The sequence below is a fragment of the Pezoporus occidentalis genome, unplaced genomic scaffold (assembly GCF_034315485.1).
Source record: "Pezoporus occidentalis ecotype Australia unplaced genomic scaffold, CSIRO_AGI_Poc_V1 ctg176, whole genome shotgun sequence".
Lineage (NCBI taxonomy): Eukaryota > Metazoa > Chordata > Aves > Psittaciformes > Psittacidae > Pezoporus > Pezoporus occidentalis.
This window is the reverse complement of record NW_026913596.1, coordinates 1,748,753-1,769,783: the sequence shown is the minus strand read 5'-3', so window position 1 is coordinate 1,769,783 and position 21,031 is coordinate 1,748,753. Positions and strand designations below refer to the sequence as shown.

At 40.7% G+C, this 21,031-nt stretch overlaps 2 protein-coding genes and 1 long non-coding RNA gene across 7 annotated transcripts in view; 2 read left to right on the top strand and 1 right to left on the bottom strand.

Annotated features, from left to right (window-relative positions):
• Positions 1-4,389, top strand: part of PRKCZ (protein kinase C zeta) — a 43,365-nt gene extending 38,976 nt beyond the window's left edge. For all 3 annotated transcript variants that reach the window (XM_062614603.1, XM_062614605.1, XM_062614604.1), the window contains 2 exons: positions 676-791; positions 1,644-4,389. In XM_062614603.1, the coding sequence (XP_062470587.1) occupies positions 676-791; positions 1,644-1,731 (204 nt within the window). In that variant the 3' untranslated portion in view covers positions 1,732-4,389. The remainder of the gene's footprint in view (positions 1-675; positions 792-1,643) is intronic.
• Positions 4,390-5,474: 1,085 nt separating this feature from the next.
• Positions 5,475-8,389, bottom strand: FAAP20 (FA core complex associated protein 20). 3 transcript variants are annotated; one of them, XR_009964046.1, is made up of 3 exons: positions 8,164-8,376; positions 6,574-7,202; positions 5,475-5,655 (listed from the first exon to the last, which is right to left on the bottom strand). XR_009964046.1 is itself a non-coding variant. In XM_062614609.1 (3 exons), exons 1-3 carry the CDS (start codon positions 8,267-8,269, stop codon positions 5,583-5,585), a joined length of 555 nt encoding a protein of 184 aa, XP_062470593.1. In that variant the 5' UTR covers positions 8,270-8,381; the 3' UTR covers positions 5,475-5,582. The 3 variants fall into 3 exon arrangements, 2 of the variants coding, with proteins under 2 accessions (XP_062470593.1, XP_062470592.1); XM_062614609.1 differs by having other exon boundaries at positions 6,574-6,967; positions 8,182-8,381; XM_062614608.1 differs by lacking the exon at positions 5,475-5,655 and adding an exon at positions 6,037-6,190 and having other exon boundaries at positions 6,574-6,967; positions 8,182-8,389.
• A 1,588-nt stretch (positions 8,390-9,977) lies between these two features.
• Positions 9,978-20,606, top strand: LOC134161604 (uncharacterized). Its single transcript, XR_009964050.1, has 4 exons — positions 9,978-11,198; positions 18,589-18,730; positions 19,699-19,797; positions 20,411-20,606. It is a non-coding gene; the product is annotated as an uncharacterized LOC134161604 (long non-coding RNA).
• The last annotated feature ends 425 nt before the right edge of the window (positions 20,607-21,031 follow it).

Sequence of the window (21,031 nt, the reverse complement as noted above, 5' to 3'; positions counted from 1 at the left end):
TTAAAAGCTTTTCCAGATCTTTTCAAGTTGAAACAAGAGTCTAACACTGACTAAAAATCACTTCTGTGTTAAGCTCGAGTTACATGGAAAAATTAATAGAGGTGAACACTTTTTTTTTTTTCTTTCCCCTCATGTTAATCATCAGAGCTATGTGTGGCACAGCCCAGAACATTTTAGATTCCTCACTCTACATATAGGATGGCTGAACAGCATTCAGGGAAGTGCCAAGACCACATTTTTTCATAGAATCATAGAATAGAATAGTTAGGGTTGGAAAGGATCTTAAGATCATCCAGTTCCAACCCCCCTGCCATGGGCAGAGACTCCTCACACTAAACCATGCCACCCAAATGAAATTTTGGTTATTTCATACATGAAGTCTGTTCTCATGCTTTTCTATACGTTTTCACACTTTAGTGATTTTTGAAGGTCTTGTATTTAAAAATACAGCAACAGGATAAAAAGGATGAGCATACACCACTTAGTGTCGAAATGGTCTAAACCTTAATGTCAGATGATATTTAACATGTTTCTGTCTTCCAGTGATGTTTGAGTCCACTACAGTGACTGCTCTGTGTATGTGCTTTAGAGCCAGCATGTGTAGATGTTCTGTGGAAACCTTGTGAATATGCAGGACTTTATTTTCCCTCTCCCCCATTTGTGTTTGTATCTTAGCTGGAGAAGAAGCAAACCACCCCCCCGTTCCAGCCTCAGATCACAGATGATTACGGTCTGGATAACTTTGACACACAGTTCACCAGCGAGCCTGTGCAGCTAACCCCAGATGATGAGTATGGGTTGTCTGTGTTTTTTTTTCCCCAATGTAATTGCATATTGAGAAATCAATTTATAAATTACTTGAAAACTACTAGGAGGAGACTCTGTAGTTAGCATTAGAACATAGCCAAGTTGAAGTAAATTTGATATCCTTTTTATCCTACCTGTCTTGCATAACTTCTCATACTTACTGTGTGTAGAAGACTGCCTGGTATTCTAACACAAGATGGGAGTACAGCATTGATTTGCTGCTGAGTGTGTGCTGGGCACTGAGAGAGGACACAAGTTCAATTCCTGACCCAACCAGCTGCATTTTTGTAATCAAAAAGTATTAGCTTTGTGCTTGACTCTTTAATAGTATTTATCTTTAATATAACATGAGAAGCCTATGCTGACAGTAAAATGTGTGTTTCTTGTTTTTAAATTGGTTATTACAGAACAACAGTCATCTATTACTTGCTGCTTTCAGGGCCTTATAAGTGCTACTTAGTAAGTGTTAGTAACTGAACTGGAAGGGTGGAAGAAACTTTCTATCAGATCATCATCATCGCAGACTGGTTTGGTTGTAAGGGACCTTAAAGCTCATCCAGTTCCAATCCCTGCAATGGGCAGGGACACCCTCCTCTAGAGCAGGTTGCTCCAATCCCTGTCCAACCTGGCCTTGAACAGTGGCAGGGATGGGGCATATAATAATGTTGAAGAATAATAGTAGTGGTAGTAGTAATAAAAAATATATTTCTCCCCATTTAGTGTTGTTTCTGTACAACTTCACATACATACTTCACAGAAATGCATTTTGTTATTTGGAGAACAAAACCAGCATTTGTACTTGATAAAACTAAATCAATGCTCTTGTTTTTTTTCAGAGATATAATAAAGCGAATAGATCAGTCAGAGTTTGAAGGATTTGAATACATTAATCCGTTGTTGCTGTCAACAGAAGAAACGGTATGAAGGAACGACATCTTTGTTGTGGACAGTGTGAATGAACTTTAAATTTACCCTTAACCACAGTATATGCATGCGAGGCTGGAGAACTGTACATTTTGGATGGAGACCAATGATTTAAAAACAAACAAACAAAAAAAACCCCAACAAATTGCTGCTGAAAATCAAAGAAGAGAACAATGATTTTGGTGGGTGTCTTCTGCCACTTGATGATTCTTAAGTTCTGGGCACTGACACAACTGGCCTCATTAATGAAGGAATTTGCATTTTGTGCCTGTTTCATGAAGGATTCAGACGTTCATTGCATCCCTGGAAAAGGAGATTCTGCAAAACTTTGAGACCCACACACTTCCTACAAATGCTTGATGCAATGAGCTACCAATTGAAGAGTATTACAGTGTAACATCCTGAAGAATAAAATACATTACAGTGGTGTTGAAGCTTATTTTTGATGCCTTTTTTCACAAGTGGTACCTGTCTAAACATCTCAGATATATTTAAAAGGAGTTGTGTTTTATTAGCAATCAAAACATAAATTTGGGTACAAGATTTAAGTGCCTAAATGGGTAAACGGCATTGAAGAATTATTATGTATCCGGAACATTCTTAAACCTGGTAAGTTCTGCTCATTAATATTAAGTGACTATTAACGTGTGAACAAAACAATTCTCAGCTGCAGCTGAGCAGGTGTTTGTTGGCACCTTTATTGGATTTGAAATGCAGAGTGACTCAGCTGTATTAATTCCAAATTAGAATTTGCAGACTTCTGAATCTGTCGTCTTAGAACTCCAAATTTACCAAAATGTTTCAATTGAAGAAAAGTAAATTTGCACACAAAGGAGTTAGGAAAAGACTTAAGCAGTGCCTACACCTACAGTTGTATATTAGATTTTTGAAAAGTATTTTTATCAGCCGTACAGATATTCAGAAATAGAACAAAAGTGTAATTAAAGCATAGCCTTAAAGTCTAAGTAGTAAATCTAGAATAACCAGAATCTAGAATACACTTTCCTGATAAAGCACACCTCCTACTTCTGATAAAATGTCTGCTTCCAGTTACTCAGTGTTTATTAATAACTAATCGTTCTACTTCAGAAAATGGGAAGGTTTCCTAAAATGATTTGCATTAAAGCAGTAATTTTTTTTTATGGATGGAAAATGAATATTGTAAGAAATTGGATAAAGCAAAAGCTCTATCAGATCCCTTCTCATGGGAAGTTGGGGGGTGTTGGGGGCAAGGAAAGGCTGGTTTATATCAAAGTCTATGAGCTTGGAGAAGCTCACCTCACTATGTTTGAGATTAGGGAGTGTATGTTGCTATCTGGAGCTTCGGGAGCTGTGAAGATGTACCTGCCTCTGGGAGCACCAGTCGCTTCTTGCTAGCTCTGGGGGTATGGGCTGTAGAGATGGGGGGGGAATTATGTGGGAAGGAAAAAAGAAACCCTAAGCCCCTGTGCTCATCTCACCTGATGTGGTGTAAGCTGCAGCATGAGTTGCAACACTTCGGCTTGCTTTCCATTCACATCTGGTTTTCTCAGGGTACAGCATTGCATTAGGTGCTGAACATGACATCTTTTGGATTCACATCCAGGTCACGAGGTGCTAGGACAAGACTGCCAAAACATTGTTTCAAATTGTCAATGAATTGCCGATTTAACAATCTGTGCTTGCATCCCCTCCTTCCCCAGGAGTACACAGCCTGTGCTGGTTGTGTTGATCCCATTCAGGTTTCAGCTGTGGGTTTCTCTGTTGGACTGTACCTTTTCATATTCAGAAAAATGTGTTTTAATCAGCACTAAATAATTTAACTGGTAAGAAGTACTTGCCTCAAATGCCTGGACTTGAGATACTTTATCTACTAAAGGAAACATTTACCTTTTAAATGTAATCTGACAGTTTATAACCACTCCTCTCCCCCTCCTCCACCTCCCCCATTTCTTGCTGGTAATTTATTTACCCTGAATAATTTTTTGGGTGTTTTCAATTCCCCTGGTAATAAAATGAACCAGTAGTTACTGGAGTGACTGCAGGCAGCTCCTGCCTGGGACCATGACAGATCAGCTGTCCTGTGACACAACAGGGCAGAGAACATCAAAATGGAAATATTAAGAACGTGGGTTGGGTGGTTTTTTAACTTTTTTTCTAGGTTTTGGAACATTTGGGGAGGGAGGGAAGGAAGAACACGAAGACACATTTGCTAAACAAACATTGTAAAGATTACTTGATTTTTATTTCAAAGATTTACAGGCATTTACAATGTTGCTGTGTTGCCAAATAGTTTGCTGGATCCAAGTTTGGTTGCTCATGTGCAAGTGTTTGAATAATGTTCTGTTCCTGATGAAGGGGAAATTTTTTATATAAAGTACTTGTTTTATAAATAAAGAAAATGAAGGATGTAATTAAATGTGTGGTTTGGAAAAATAAATCCTAATATATTACAAATGGATCTGATAATGATATATAGTTGTCTTATTTGAAATAGTAAATGAAAATTCTAGCTAATTTAATGATTGTAAACCAGTAAATATGTTCTTGTAGTTTTGTATAATTAATTAGTTGGGATCTTTGCTGACCAGTTTTAATTGTGCAGAAGATGGTATACTAATCCCTAAAAGCTAAGATCATTTATATTCTTGCACATCTATTAAAGACTTTAATGACAAAGCTGATAGACTCGTATTATTTCTCAGTAAATGGACCTGAGTCCCACTTGTGCTTTTGGAAGAGACTGCCCTGTGAATTGACTCTGATTCGTCCTGTACTTGGATATTGTATTGTATTCCATGTATGTTCTGTGGCACAGGTTTGCACCCAAACCAAGGAGTTTGCTGGAATAGGAAACTGTTTGGATGCTGAAGTTGTTAATTGGAGTTGTAGTCTTCTTCCCTGTGTGAAGGCAGTTGTGATTGGAATAGCTGGAATGGGCACAACTGTTCTGCTCTTGGATACAGCCCTCTGACAGGAAACAGATGTGAGCTGTGAGGCTGTGACTGGCAACACTGTGGCATGAGTAGATTACCACGGTCTATAAACAACTGAACAACCCACTCCATCCCTAAACCATCACTAGATGTCACTTATTCTTTATTCCCAAACTTTGATGGTATCCAGGCAGGATGGAACTGATAGAAAAAGCAGCTGTTTTGGCTGGCTGACTGCATTAAATCTTGTTTTGCATCTCAGTAATGTGGAACTGGCAGGAGAGGTCTCTTACTGGAGCCCAATTACTTTAGCCTAGTCCTGTTAATGTAGAAACCCCCAACCTAAGGCTCTGAATTCAGCTGTGTTCCTTCAGAAAGATAAAAAAACCTCACAGCCTTTACTTGGTCTGGGTTGTGTTTCCTTTTAACATAGATACACTCACAGAATCAGCTGTACAATCATATATGTTCTTCTAAAATGTTAAAGATGCTAAGTTTTAATAACTTCACACTTATTTTTACAGATCACCTGTTTAGAAAAAAGAAAAGGTCTGTGAACTTCTGGATTGCATTAAGTAAGTTACCTTCTGTTCAGCTGGTTTATTCTACACTCAGAAGAGCTTTGGGGCATCACCAACATGAGTCCCTCAGGGATTTACAATTTTACATTGTTTCAGAAGTCCTCAGATTCCAGGAGTACCAATACTGATTGCCCTGTGGATGTGTCTGGGAGAGCCCCCAGCACTGTTTTGGGAACCAGAAGTACTTCATGTGCCTCTGAGAGGATTTAAGAGAAAAAGACCCCGAGCTTGGTGTTCTACTTAGGTGACTGGTGTGAGACAAGGATGTGCTTCCTCCACGTGTTTTTCCTTTTCTTATGAGAGAGGTTCCTCCTTGGCTTGGTTCCTTTTCTCTTCATTCTTCTGGATTTAGGATTTACCACACTACATCATCTGTACTTTCAGACAAGCACATAGCAAGGTGCTCATCAATGTCTGGTTGTGACAGCCTGCAAGTACAGAGAATTTGTTCAATGAGAAACAAAGTCAAACACTTAACTTACTGTTCTTCACCTTCACTCTAGCACAGAACTGAATATGAAGACCTGAAGCATGGTTATTAGCCTGTCTAAATCTCTTGATCTAATGACCATGATTGTATAAATACTCCTGAAGTCATCCTTCTGTCTCTTTGTTCAGCCTCCAAAAGACAGAAAACCAAGCAGCAGCCAGAAACCTCACAGTGTTAGAGGATCTGTTGCAGAACTCATGTTTTACTATTTTTTTACTATATTTTACTATACTATTAAATGGTGTTAATTTCAAGAGACACCATAATTCTTACTATAGTAGTGGATACTCGATTGCATGGAGTCTCATTCAGTTGTGCTAATTAAGAGCTGGCATACAAGACATATCCCCTTCCTTCCCTCTTGTCCACACCTTGAGAGCTAAATCTAAAATGAAGACCACAGTTGCTCAGCCAGAGGCATCTGGGTCCTGGCTGAACAGGTACCACTGTGGCTATAACAGCAAAGTCCAGATCTAGAAGAGCAAGTGACAGAGACAAGATTAATCCATCTACGTCTGAAACTAGCTTTGAACTATTGAGAACGCTGCACCAGAATGGTTTTTTGGATGATGACACAAATGTCACTAGTATTTTTGTACTGAAGTATTTAAAAATGTTTATTCTGTTAAAATGCTAACACATCAAGGTTTACCAGAGAGCTCAAACTTGACTTTCCTTTTGAAGCAATATAATCTAGTAAACATATGCTTCTAAACTGAATTGTAAGTAGGTGATTCTGACACTTAAAAAGTAGAAGTTTTGCCCAATTTCTTTATTGCCTATAGAGAATGCAGCCAGAACCAGACTGGGGTTTGTATACTGTCCAGTTATTACCCCCCACCCCCCCCCAACTCACATTCCACTAAAGCAAATGAGACACATGGGACAACTGTCAAGAGTTGTTGCTCCTTCACCCTGATTTTCTGTTTCTTCCTTGCAGCTCTTGGTTTGAGGTAAACTTGCAAGAGGCAGGTTCTCTTCTGCAGGTGAGCATCTGGCCTCTCCAAAGGAAACATCCCCTTGATGTGTTTGTAGCTGAAGCTCTTTTCCATTATTTTCTTTTCCATTTTCCATGCTGTTCTGTGCAGTCCCTCTGCAATGCTCTTGATAGCTCAAAGCTTTTGCAGAGCATTGTGGCAATGCCAAGTGGTGCACAGAACTCCCGTGCCAAGTGAGTTTACATGACTTCAGACTTGCATCTGGTTTTGAAATAGCTTCTGTGTCTTCCCCAACCACATGTTTGGCTTGATCTGTAATAGTTACACAGCACGTCTTCTCAGCTGCACATGGTAAACTGCTCAGTTTATCTGCTTGGCCTTGTCCTTTACGTAGGTGGTTGATCTGGCTCTGTGTTAGCTGATAGGAGCTAAGATCCTCTGGGTTTAGAAGTTCTTCTTTGCAAAAAGATGGGAATGACACCCATGGAAAGTCTTTCTTTCCAGCTGTAAAGACTTCCTGTTCTTGTAGACTCTCTTCCTTGGAGCTCTGACACATACAAATAATGTCTTAAAACAAATGCCGTTCCATCAATACATGAAACCAAAGATGAGCATAGTACAAATACTCAGAAGGCTGAATTACACTGAAGAATGTTTTACTTACATCCCTCTCCAGTGCTTGTAAAGCAATTAAGAACTTCCTGGGGGTTATACAATATGTGTATTCCCTTAACATTTCTAAATTGATACAACAGGGTACTTTCTTAATGTGTTCCATAGAGACTAAGGATGAAAACAAGCTGCTGCTGCTCAGGAAAAATAATTCTGCTTTAGAAGGACTGTGTGGTTTGTGTTAAGGGGGCCTACAAGGATGCTGGAGAGGGACTCTTCATTAGGGACTGTAGTGGTAGGACAAGAGGTAATGGGTTCAAACTTAAGCAGGGGAAGTTTAGGTTAGATATAAGGAAGAATTCTTCCTTGTGAGGGTGATGAGGCACTGGAATGGGTTGCCCAAGGAAATTGTGAATGCTCCATCCTTGGCAGTGTTCAAGGCCAGGTTGGAAAGAGCCTTGGGTGACATGGTTTAGTGTGTGGTATCCCTGCCCCATGGAAGGGGGTTGGAACTAGATGATCTTAAGGTCCTTTCCAACCCAAACTATTCTACAATTCCCTACTACTGCTGGAGCAATGAAATGGTAGTTTTTGTGTAATTAACCTCTCTGTTGCAGTTTGCCATGTCCTGTTTATTCCATCAGTGAGATGCCAGTGCTTCTGAGCAGCCAGGATACTTAGACATGTAACTCTTTCCAGAAAAACATTGTAAAGAATTTGCCATACAGCAAAAGAAGCCCCAGTAGTTGTCCTACAACAGTGCTAAGTCACACCATTACGTGTAGAAGCTGAAGAGCTTAAACCCGCTACTGTTTAAAAGCTATTTCAGATTTCTTCCCGTTAACATCATCATTCAAACTGTCACTACTATAAGCAGTACACAAAGTGCAAACAACAAGGGTACAGCACACTACCTTTCCAAAGAACTCTGGAAACCTGGGCACTGCCTGCCAGTCTGTGCCTTGGGAATCTTGACTGATGCCTTTCAGTAACAAACCCCATGGTTCTTCACACTCATTTAAGTCTTCTTTTTCAAACCAGGAGCAGCTGTCAGTCAATGACCTGTAACAACAGAGACAGTCCAACAGTTTGAGAGTAGGAGAGGGAAGAAAATATTCTGCATTGCTGTTAGTTTGCTCTTAATTCATTTATCCCTCCTGTAATGCTGATGGTTAAAAAAATTCTTACCTGTTTTCTTTTGACCAAGTAGCACTATAGGAGCTAAACAAAAAATACGAGTTGACAATTTTGTCATGTCAAACAGCAGAGGCATGCAAACAGCATTTGTTGGTAGGTACAACCATACAAATGCAGAATTTTTACTTTAAAAGTGAGGCAAATTGGCCTGTGCAGGAAAGATTCAGATGTTTAACACATTTGTTTAGCAATGGAACCTCCATCTAGCCTACAGCAAGGTTTCTATGGAACACAGAGGCATTATTTAGCCCATAAAAATAATTTTTACAGCTTACTGTGACTTACAAAACTCATACAGCTATCAAAAAATGACCCATTTTTAGAAGAATGTCTAAAAGCCTTGTTTCACTTGTAAAAACCAGAAGCAGTATTTATTATGGTCTTCACTTCCATGTGAAACAGTTAAGCGTAGCCACTGTTTTTTCTTCTCAAATACCCAAACTGACACTTGCTGAGCACAGATATCACTGCAGCGTTTGCACTGAGGATGGCAATCACCCTGGTTCCCACGTATGCCTGGCCACACTGCCGTTTAAAACTACTGATTGTAAACTTGAACTGATCCATCCTAGGAAGGTTTAACTACTAAGTAAGAATTAAAAGGTTTTTATACTAGTAATACTGTGTAAAGAAAATTTCAAGAGATGGACGGGCTGTTCGTGTCAGAATACTGCTTCCAGCATTGCCACTTCCTACTGCTGCATTTTCTTGTGTCAGTCCAGGAATGACACTGCACATGGAATAAACTAGAGACTGGTCTCTCCCACCCTCAAGATGAGGAGCAATGGTCCTTTGGAAGCCCATTTTCAGAGGGGGCACAGCTGATGGCATGCTTGCTCGTCCTGACAGGCTGACACAAGAACCTCTGTCTCTTCACCTCGCCTTCAGCCCTGTCTCGAGGGCTGGAAAGAAGCAGGAATTAATTATTGCTGGTTTCCTGTAAGTTAGTCTGAAAAAAAGAAACTTTAATTCTCAGGAATTATTCCTGCTGAAAAGAAGATATCTTAATTTTCACAGCGTTTCTAACGAGCCCCATCCTTACTGCTGTTCTGTGCGGGAGAACACGCAGAAAGCTCAGCGCCCAGCGCTCTTTAGTTTGCAGGTGGCTTCTCGATGTTTCCAGAGGCCCCACAGGTGACGCTTATCAAGAGGCCTTTAACGCCGTTAGCGACGCGCTGAAGGCGCACCTCAGGCACGGCTGAAGATCCAGCTCCATCTTCCCGGTAAGGGGTAGGGCGGGTTCCTTCCCCAGGGCCGCTGAGGCAGCTCCGGCCCCTCGGCAGAAGCCGCTCATCCACCCGGCCCTGACTCCCTGGCGCCGCCCGGGGTGCTCCTGGCTCCGGGCTGCTGGCTCCTTCCTGGGCTTGAGGCGCAGCTTGGCGGCTCCTTCCTCAGACATGGCGAAGGCGCGGAGCTGAGGCCCCGCCTCACAGCTCCCCTCGTCCCGCGGGAGGGCGGGTGAAGGGACCTGCGGTTTCTCCTCCTCTTCTTCCACCCCGATTTGTCTGCAGCCAGGGTAGGGACTCTGGGCGGGCCGGCTCCCGCTCCGCCCTCAACACCGCCCGCGAGGGATGGGCGCTGTGGGAGGGTAGGGGCCGGCTTGCGGGGGGACCCCGCTCTTCTGAGGGGGAGCCTGCCCTTCCCCGCGCCAGCAGCTGTGCTCAGCCGCGCCGCGCTCCACAAGGGCTGCAGTACGTGTAGTACCCTCAAGGTGTTTGTCTCGAAAGCCGCCCTTCCCGTGTTGCCTTTACTCCTTAAACTGCCTGTATTTGTAACGTTTGGGTGTATTTGGGGTTCGGCTGTGGAGCCGCTGCTGTGGAAATGCAGCATGCTCCCTTGGCGTTGGCTGGACAAAATGGCGGTGGCTCGGCCCTGGCAGCCAGCGCCATTGACGGTGGTGTCAGGCTGCAGGCAAAGATTGTTAATCGAAACAGAAAACTAGATTGGGGGTGCATCTCTGATATAATTTCTCATTCAGGAAGCAGTCTGTTGAAGTGATCGCTTTGCCTTTTTTGGTAAGAATGTCGATGGGTGACTTGAGGTAAAGCACTCCTCAGCGCAGAGCCGTTGCCCGTAGTTTTTCAAATGGGCAGATACAGGCTGTGGCCTCTTCAAAACCAGGTCTAACAGAGAAACGGTGACAGCCTCTTCGTAATTCTCCAACAGCAGATAAAAGGATTGGAAGGTAACTGCCGATTAAGTGCTTCATAATTGATACAAGAATAATTGTACAAGGAAATAAAAATATCTGGTAACAGATCTGTATGAGGGAGAGCAGGTACAGAACACTGTCTTTCATAAGACAAATTTATTGGTGGGAAAAGATGACTCCACATTGCTTTTCTATAACCGCTTTTGAGCAGTGCTGAATGTCTTGTGGGCTGTTTCATTCTTGCATCCCTCAGACCAAAACGGAGGCATCAATATTGACAGCAGCAGTGTTAAAAGTTAATGCCTGTGAATTACCATGTTGAGCACATGGACCATAAAAAAACGTGTTAACTAACAGGTGACCTGAGTTTCTGCGTGTCTTGAACAGACCTGAACCAGAAAAATGCCATTCAGAGTTCGCTGATTTGGGTTTGAAGTAGATCAGCAGATTTAACCTGAGAAGTGACAGGTACAGGCACACAGCCACCTCCAACTGTGCAACAGGCTGAAGATGATTCACTTGGAGAGCAGTCAGAGATCTGGGATGCTCAGTCCAGTTCACTGCTTTCCTGTGTTAGCTCAGGTACTTTTTGTTTCTGTGAGTCCATCTCCGCAGTGAGGTGATGGCTTTTACTCCAAGTAGTAACTAATTTTTAACATTATAAGAGCTTTAATGGGTTTTCTTTTCATGTAGGGGTGAGGATAAAAAGAAATGTAAAGTGTCTGGTTACTGATGTGAATGATGTAAGCTTCTACAATAGATAGCCCAGCTGAAAAATAATTTAAAACACAGTCATATTAGAGCATTGGCATTTCTACTATATGATTGGCAAAGAAAATGAAATTCAGGATGAAAGAAATGAAAAGCTGGTCACTGTCACACAGACAAATATTTCCCTGTATTAATATTTGTTACAGCTATGGCAGTACCAAAGAATTACCAGAACAGTTACAAAGAGTGTTCTGCCTTTTGACTTTGTTGTCATTCAGAAGCTGCTTCCCACTGAGATGAGAGGAGGTTCCAGGAAATAATGGCCTCCTCTCCATCGCTGTCAGGAAAGGCATTCTCCCAAAAGTTCCAGGTGGAACAAGGTAAGCAGAACAGAGGCAAGGGGTGAATGTGAAGGTTTTAGGCCTGCTGTGGAAAGAGACATGGTTATAGCAGCAGACACAGCAAGAATATAAATAAAGCAAATATGTAGATTGAAAAGGGGGATCAGACGTATACATGGCTGAAAATGAGGTGACAGAGGAGTGGTCAAAATTTGATTTCACAATTGCTGATGTTAATTGAAGAAGAAAAATGGAAAAGCATTTAATTTTGGGTATGTTACTTGCCAGCCTCAATGCCTGCTGTGAATGAGAGGACACAGCGCTGCCTATTGCCACTTGGCGGCAGCAAACAATATAAAAATCTTGCTTTAAAAAAAAATCAGCTGTCAGGTTGAGCTGATGTCTGCAGGCCTCTGTACGTAATTCTCTGTACACCTATGTTAATGATTGTTTCTGCCACACGGTTTCTGCTTCTGTTCCTGTAGTATTTGGGTTAGCATTTTACATATCTTACTATCCCTTGGATACTACTTTGACAAGTCTCTGTTCCTAAATCACGCATTGTACCAACAGATTTATTTCATTAGCTGTGACTTCTCCTGAAGTAGCAGGCAGAAGTGGAGTCTGCTTTTCGTGCTGAAGGTATTGCTGTGTGGCACTGTTAGTGCTGTGAGTCATCTGTTATAGCATCGGCAAAAGCTGTATTATGGGTCAGCATAAAAAATGGTTATTGTGTGGTAAGAGCCATAAATGAAAGAGTATAGTAAAAAGAATAGTGAACGTTATTACTGCTTCTGCTGGTTGTAAAAAGCAGAAGAAAAAAAACCTTGCTTCTGTAGCAGCTATAGCTTGTAGGTGGCTTTGCATCTTGTGGATTTAACTGAAAACTTGAAGCTGTAAGACATAATTTTTATTTTTTTTTTAATTGTTACCTGTTTAATGCAGCCCCATTATAACCTATGAGAGCAGGCACATCAGGGAACATTTTAATTCTTGCTCTGTCTGCTTCTACCTACAACTACCTGTAGATTTGATACTGGCATTCTAGAAATCTTTGTCCATTATGTGTACTCAGATTTTTCATCTGCATCTTGCCAGAATTAATAATGTACTTACAGCATGAAGGTGGGATATAAAATAGGACCTATTCTTGGCTCTTCTATGTTGCACTACTGTTTCCTCCGCTGACAGAAATCTTTTTACTTCTTGCCTGACTTTGGGTCTTGCATAATTAAGTAATGAAGAGTGGTTTGTGATCTTGGAAAGAAGTTCTCGTAGAAATGCAAAGAGTAGTCTTTATCAGCAGCAGCCTTGTCTGGATTTGAGCCAGTGGTCAAGGGATTTGAGCTTTTGGAAGCTAGAATGCTTCTACAGATTATCTTTAGGGATTTTCTTCTAAATGGAATGCCAGCATGTGTAGTTAGCTATTCCCTGTAGAGTCTCATCAAGCTGCACACACTTTATCTTTACTTACATGGTCCCTGATGCTTGCTGTAAAGTGGGCCTCAGTTTTAACTTTTGCTCTCAGGAAGAAGGGGCTATTACAACAAATTCTAATCCTTTTGCAGTTCCACAGTCACTAAAGCCTATAAATTGCCTGCCAAACCAACCAAGTGATCTTTTCCTGGGCTGAGGGAAAGGGGAGAGTGTAAAACGCAGGTGCCAGCATTTGCTGGGGAAGAACTGGTACATTATCTACTAATCCGCCTTCTGCTATTTCTGATTTCCTATCCAACAGCTGCAACATTGAATGAGAGCTTCTGCATTTGGGAAGAATTAGAAAGCCTGGTAATGCGGGGTCTCTATTACAGATACAACAACTCACAGACAGGGAGGAGATTTTTGCTGCTGGTGTAGAATTTGGTGTGCTAGGCATTTTATAGCCTGGAAAAAGTGTAATTTTCAGCTGTTGTTATGGAGTAATCAATGAAGAAGAGATGCCATAGTTTCTGCTGTGTTTCTTGCAAAGCCTGATGTAATTGCATGCATGTGCTATTATTTTTTTCAAATGTACCACTTTGAGGTTAAAGCATATGCAATTTTTGTTAAAACTTTGGGGTTTTTTGGTGACTGATGCTTGCAGACAGTTCTAGTCCTTCTGAAATATCTTTGGCTCTGTAGTGACAGCTCCTGCATCAAATAAAAATGTTCAGAATAAGTCGTGCCTTGCTAGAATATGGAAACATTATTATGTTTAAATTATTCTGTTAATCAGTGCTTGGTTTAGGAGTATGCATTGGTAATTTTTTGTCCTTGTCAAATAGTTTGTGACTTGGGGATCAACACCTTCATTCTGCTAAATATCATGAAGGAAAATGTGCCCCAAAATGGCACAGGAGACTGAAGCAGGTATTGTAGAGCATCAGTGAAAGCTGCTGCAGTGAATGGACTTTACGGCATATCTCTGCAGCCCAGTGTCAGCAAATGCAGCACTGGAAAGAGTAACTCAATCATACTGGCTAGTTCAGTACAGCGTTAATCACTGTCTGCAGTGAAATAGGAAATTCTGACTATTTTCATCAACATGATGTTGTTACAATTCAAACTACAAAATTATGAAAGGTACGTAAGACTTCCTTTAGCATAGTCAGGAGAATAAAGATGACGTGCAGTTTCAGTTTGGGAAGTGCAGGCTCATTGCTCTTTCCAGAGAAAGTCAGTTGAGTGGAGACAGTTTTGTAGGCTCTCCCTGATTTTAGCTGTAGGTGACACTGTCTTTTCAATGAAAGCCATTGCCAGTGCACAACTCATCAATTCAGCCTTCCCTTCTCAAGTATAAGGACACATCAGTACCTGTGTGGCTACATATAGAAAATCAATTCGTGACATTTATGTGCCAAGATGGAAAGACCTAAAAAGAGGACTAGGGAGCTTGGCATGGCATTTGTGGGTACCAGGTTGCCAAGGAAGCATACTGTATTGAAACAGTTGCCTGGGAAACATTTAAAAATACATTGAATGGAAAAGCATATGTGATGTGCCCACAAGTGTTCTGTGTGAATGAAATGCCATGGCTGATGATGGCACCAAGAGGCTGTTACTATTACATGTAAAGATGCTGCAAGTGATGTGGTGTTATTTTTCTTTCCTTTTGTGTGTTTTTCTTCTTCTTCCCATACCCTGTTTGTAGAAAGTGCACAGAAGGAAAATTGTTTTGCTTTTGGCTGATGGATTAAATTAAATGGAGAAAGCTATACATGTGGTCAGCAGCAGCTAGAGATGGTAAAAGCAATTTAGCTTCATTTAGGCAACCTAAACCAATTGACAAGAAGCCTGCACAATTCCTCCTCAAAAATAACAACACTGCTGAAACTCCTATAGGGTAAAGATAAATGGTTTTCTGAGCATGAGCACTTTAATTTGTGCTAAAATGATATTTGGAGGCTCTGATGTCATTGCAATAGGACTTAGATGTAAACATCATATAAAACACAAAGAGTTTATGATCAAAGCAGGTTGGACAGCATGGATGAAAACATGTCTGACCTAATTTTTAGTTTGGGGCACTGAAATAGAGGGAGAACAGAAGAAAGTTTCAGAAGATAGCCCAGCTGCTCTAGTTTTCTTCAGATCAGACTCGGTTATTGAGAAATGTTACAGACAAAAAAGAATGACCAAGCAAGGGAACAGCTAGCAACTGTAATCTGTGATATCCTACCTCGGGCAAAGAGGCTCACTGGCTAGTGATTTCCAGGTATTGAAATGTATCTTTCCTTCCCTAAGAATGAATACCAGGTATCAGGCTGGTTAGGTTTATAATTTCCCTGCCAGGAAATAATTTGGCCAGGGAGGGGAAGCTTTCTGGCTGGCTATCTAATTTGGGTACAACCTGCTCAAGGGTCTGAGGTATCCAAAAATTGTGTTAGAAAACTGTGAATCAGATGAAGTCTTCTGTGTGTCAGTCAAGTCCAAGATCACTCATCATTTTTCTGGCCCAGTGTGTGTTTGGTTAAATCAAGTCCTGATGTTTCTAGGCCCCGGGGTTAGTGTGTGAGAGAGGCGGGGAGACTCTGCCTTTCATCTTCCCCCCACAATTTTGCAATATGACTGAAAACTCTTGGAGAATGTTTTAGATCTCAAACAAAGATTAGGTTTGATGGCATGAAGCTGTGGGTTCTGTGGCTCAGCCTAGAATTCTGCTGAGGGAGTTGTATAATCTCCCCACACTTTAAAGTATTTTGGCTCTGAATTCAGGATCAAATAATTGATGAGGTTTTTGTATTTCTTGCTGGGGTTTTTCTTATTTATTTGAAGCATGTCTCACAGGATTACAGCCGTCAGCAGTCAGGGTTTCTCCTCTTTTCTCTATACCATCCTTTCATTTGCAGTGAAGATACTAAAGGGCTCCACAAAAAAAAAAAAAAACTTAAAAAAAAATCCGTAACTAATATCTGTAGTAATGACAGAAGATCACCTGTCCTGTTTATGGGCATGAAACCATAAAAGAATGGAGCAAAATTACCAACACTAGTTAATGTGGTGTGATGTTATCCATAACTAGAATGTTGTATAAAATCAACTTAAAATACAGGGTAATTCAACAGATGGGTATTTATTTATGGCTTCAACAAATGTGGATAGTAGGTTTAGTTAGTTTTGCAACTTTTTGTAAGGACTAGCTAGTGTTTTAGAAAGAAAATCTAGTAAACCCTAAGGTATAATCAGAGCTGTGGAGGCAAGTGTAAATCTTTTCACCAAGAAGGCTGTATTTTAGTTGCAATCTAGTGGTGTAATAATTTTATTGTATTACAGAAATAAGCAATATGTCATAGAATCATAGAATAGTTAAAGTTGGAAAGGACCTTAAGATCATCTAGTTCCAACCCCCTATCCTTACTACCTTTCCGAAATTACTTCCTTTTTTATATTTATTCTGACTCTGCCTGTCGTTAGCTCTTAACTTGATAAAAGAAACACGAAATGAGACTACTGTAGAAGGCCTGACAGTAAAATATGGTAGAGCTATAGTTTTTGGGGGGGTTGTTGTGGTTTTTTTTTTTTTTCCCCATATGTCATTTATTTAATTATATGGGACACAGGCTGAGTTTGGTTTATTTATGTTGTCTTATACCCACTAACCTGAAACTATCTTGTGACACTGCCAGTGTGAAAGGTCATTCTGCCTGAAATAAATCTATTTATGTCAGAACTGCAGCACCTAGTTATAGATACTAAAGTAGGTGTTTGCCTGCCTTTGCTGTTACTTTGCAGCTCCCAGCATCTGTAAATCAAAATCCATTTAGACTACTTCAAGGAAAAAAAAAAGCTGATGCCTTCCTGACACATGAAAACTGTACTGCTATCAAACAGTAACTTCATGCTACTCTTCCTTTCATGAGTGAATTTAAAATTAGGCTGATTTTTGAAGTGTTTTCACCAGCTGACATCTCCTGTTCCCCAAATCCACTTTGCTGTTACTTCAGTTCATCTCTGCTGCTCTCATAGGAATTTGATTGCTCCCTTTTAAAAAGTGGAAAGTACTCTGAAAGAGATGTGTAGTAGCCAAAACAACATGTCGTGGTGCTCGTTTAGGACAGGATGTTTAGTTAGCTAAAGTTGCTACTCTGTTTTGTACCACAGACCGGTTCCATTATTATCCTATTTTTTATTAGTATGTCCCACAACGCTGGAATTAGATGTTTTAACAGAAGATTGTGGGGAAAAGTAACAGCTTGACAAGCTGCTGTGGCTGTTCTGCACCCTGCATAAAATGAGTTGGTTAGCTTCTATCTGGGTCCCACTGGGTAAGAGTCACCATCACAAAGAGCTCCAAAGAAATTGACACTTAAACCTTAGTGTCAAAGGAAGAGATGAATCCAGGTGAAGCTGTTGGACCTAATTGGATTGGCTGGACATGATGAGATATGATCTATGATCAGTGCAGCTTTGTAGCAGAAATGTCAAATATAGATGTGTTTAAGTGATAGCTGCCTCGTGTTCCATCTAAAACCAAATAAGGTTGAGGAGCCTGCTTGATGTAGTCTGCTGTGTAAGGTTCAAAAGACAAGAGAGATCATCAGGAAATTGTCATCAGCTCTTTTGGGAGTGGGGTTTGTTTTTTGTAATTAAAGAGAAACTAGAATTGACATGCCCATTTGCTAGCCATGTTATTTAGTAATGGATGGTTGTTTTTCTGAAGAGTTTATCTCCTCAGTGATGATTTAATTTAGGCAGTAATGCAGGGAGTTCCTACTGCCTGTAGTGTCATGCAGGAAGTCAGAACACTTAATTAAGCAAGGTCCTTCCTGGCCTTTAAGTAGCCCTTTCTTACTTCCTACTTATACCTGTTTCTGATATACACACAGGTGCAGAAGCAGTAAGGATATTGCTTGAGATAATGAAAGACCTGGGAACTGAACTCTGGCCTGTTGTTCCCTGGGTCTTTGCATAGGCGTAAGGCTAATCTTCCTTTCAAGCAGTGTTTTACTCCCAAGGGCTTTTATCACAGTGTCTTTCATCAGCTTTGAATTCACTAGAAAAATAAGAAAAAGATCATTCTTAAAGTCTTTGCCTAATAGCTCATGTCTTCCAGAGTACTGATAAACTCGAGCGCAAATACGCCATCTCCTCTGCCCCAAAGACGTGCTCTGGCTTTAGTACCACACTTTTAATGACAAACATTCACCTAGTTTACCATATGCATTCTTTTATCTTAGCTGTTCTCTGTGCATGTTAGGAGATTTATTTCTACTCATAACGTATTTCATGTGTGTTAGTTGTAAATATTATGCTCATAAATAAGCCTGGACCATCCAGCCCCAAGGATGGAGACAGCTTACAATAGGTCTGTCTGCTTCAGATTGTGTACTAGTTCTCTGTTTTTTCCATTGCTTAGCTCTGTTAGTGGCATGTTGCCAGTCTCCTGTCTCACATTAACAGGAATATTATATATTACTGAATTTAAAGTGTTTTTCCTTCAGGACTAGAAGAATGTAGTGGAGCATGCATCTGGCAGTGTGACGTTATTCCTATGGTGTGCAGTGTGCCCTTCGTGTGGAGAATCACCAAAGTCATTTCTGCTGCAGTCATCTAGGCGTGAGGAGTTGTACTGTGTGCACTGAGGTAGGTCTTGGACCAGGCTGGGGGACACATTATGTCAGGGATTGCATGCATATATACATAATGTATAATGAAAAACTGATTCATCTCCCTTCCCTTCACCAAATTCCAAATTCTCTAAATTAAATACCACAGAAATCGTAAGTCTGGAGCATAATCCCAGAACTCCTTTTTTTTTTTTTTTTTTTTTTCCATCCCACAGCTCCATCTGTATTCACACCTACTGACCTCACTCTTCTCAGCTGGGAGATGGAAACTTGTTTTACTTCCCTCATAAGATGTTTTTGGAAAATTTGTTAGTTCATAAAGTATATGCATGAGGACATACCAACACTACAGAAATAGGTTTCAGACTGCCCCCAAACTAGCAGTGTTACTCCTCATTGTCAGGTAGTTTCATTTGGACTCCTCTCCGTTTGTCCTCTTGTTAGAAAGCTTGTTTTCTTGGCAGGAACTTGTGTTTTCTGCAGTCATCCTGTTAAATTATTTCCCTTTTTACTGATTTTAAGGATCTTGTGCTCTCAGAATTCCCATGTTTGCATGAAACACAGTGCATTAAATTGCATGGTCTAAAGCAATCAATACCCTGTAAGCTTCTAGTATTTTAATTGGCTTGTTTTTGAAGTCTGAAATGGGCTGAGCTGTATGGGTAAGCTAAACAGAGTCTGTCATACCAAAAATACTCTGAAGGAATGTATTTCTTCGTGGTAGGACAGCTGAAAACACCACATTTGCTGTGATTAGTGCATATCACACTTGTGCCTATGCTTTCTATCTTCATTTATATGTACTTAAATATGTTTTTAGGTATCTGATTCTCAGAGGCCATGTTAAACTGGTGTCTTCTGTTGTTTGTTCTGGTCTAATAAGCTCTTGATTTGCCTCACAGAGCACATCCAAAACTGTAAACCTAAGTAAAATTAAAAGTTCCCTAGAACAGCCTGTGACCCAGAGCACATGTTGCATTTCAGGAGAGCTGGAAAGGACAATGGTGTCATCACCTGAGGGGAAACAAAAATCAGAAAGAAATGAGGAGGGGAAATTTTGTCGCTTATTTTTAGACTCCGTGGGTGAGTATTATTTTCAGCTTTGTCTGTATTAATTTCTGCAGAACACTGTGCTAACGTGTGACTGGCTGCCTACGAACAGATCATTGTAATTTCTAGCTAAGGCTGAAGCAATCAGTCACTAGCAATCCCTGGAGACTCGAATCTACCCGTTTGTACCAAGATAAGGTAGCAGCCAAAGACATGCAGTGTAGATATGTTCAAGACATCTATAAGCTAGCTAGTTGGGAAATAAACCTTACCACATGTATTATACTAGATGAGCTCAGAAATATTTGTCCATGACACTGGGTCAGTCTTCCATGTAGCTCAAGATATTCTGTCACTGGATTTAACATGAGTTAGTTTAAAGCTAACTTTTGATACATGGAGCTGTTCCCATACTTGTGATTGCATACCTTCTGCATTTACCTTCTGCCTTTAGCACAAGACTACACTCTCATAGGCTTCCTTGAAGAACATGCTGCTTGTTAATCAGCACTTTATTGTTTCAGTATGCTTAAAATAAGCATTTTGTCACATTCAAGAAGAAGAAACTTTATTGGTTTGCATTCTGGCACCATGCTTCACGTTGTCAAGTGCTGTCATTTGGCTTCTTTCTGTAACTTATTTACAGAGAGAGGGAGCTTGAGATTGAAACATTCTGGTAACAATTTTCACCAGGTACATATTGTATGTGTTTTAGAAGTATCTCTAATCTTAGAAAGAACAAGAGACAGAATGGGTAATAGTCTGTTCTGGTGTGCTGGAGAGGTCTAGCCTCTAGTTGCTGCATAGGACAGGGAAAAAGCAAAAATTCCACTGTTGCACAGTGAACGTAAGCAAAGAAGACAGCATCTTACCAAAGGACATTCTGATTTCCTTTATAAACAGCTAAGAAGCAGCTTTACTGCATCCCTCACTCAGTATTAAGGGACCTTTGAGGGGACAATAGATGTTATGCCTACCAAAATTCTCTTTGACTGCCTTAGAATGTGTCTGTAGTCTAAGCAGCAGTAAAAGCTAATACTGCATTAAAGCCAGATGGTTCTAGTTAGTCTGCAGTGTTGTCTTTTAATTTGATGTAGAGGCAGAAAAATCAAATTGAGACTGAACTTTGCTTTGAGGAAACTGCTTTTGTCACTAGTCCTGAAGCTGGCCTTTTGACTGTCTCCACATGAGTCATTTCATCTCTTTATCATTCCCATACTCTGTAAACTCATCATCAGAGGGACTGCTTGCTGGCTGTGTTGTACCT

Excerpts from the sequence above, each read along its gene's own strand:
- FAAP20 (XM_062614608.1), bottom strand. The coding sequence starts at position 8,269 with ATGGGGTTTGTTACTGAAAGGCATCAGTCAAGATTCCCAAGGCACAGA. Across the intron at positions 6,968-8,181 it reads TTCCAGAGTTCTTTGGAAAG|ATCAAGCCAAACATGTGGTT; the intron begins GTAGTGTGCTGT and ends TAACTATTACAG. Across the intron at positions 6,191-6,573 it reads CTCATTTGCTTTAGTGGAAT|ATCTGGACTTTGCTGTTATA; the intron begins GTGAGTTGGGGG and ends TTGCTCTTCTAG.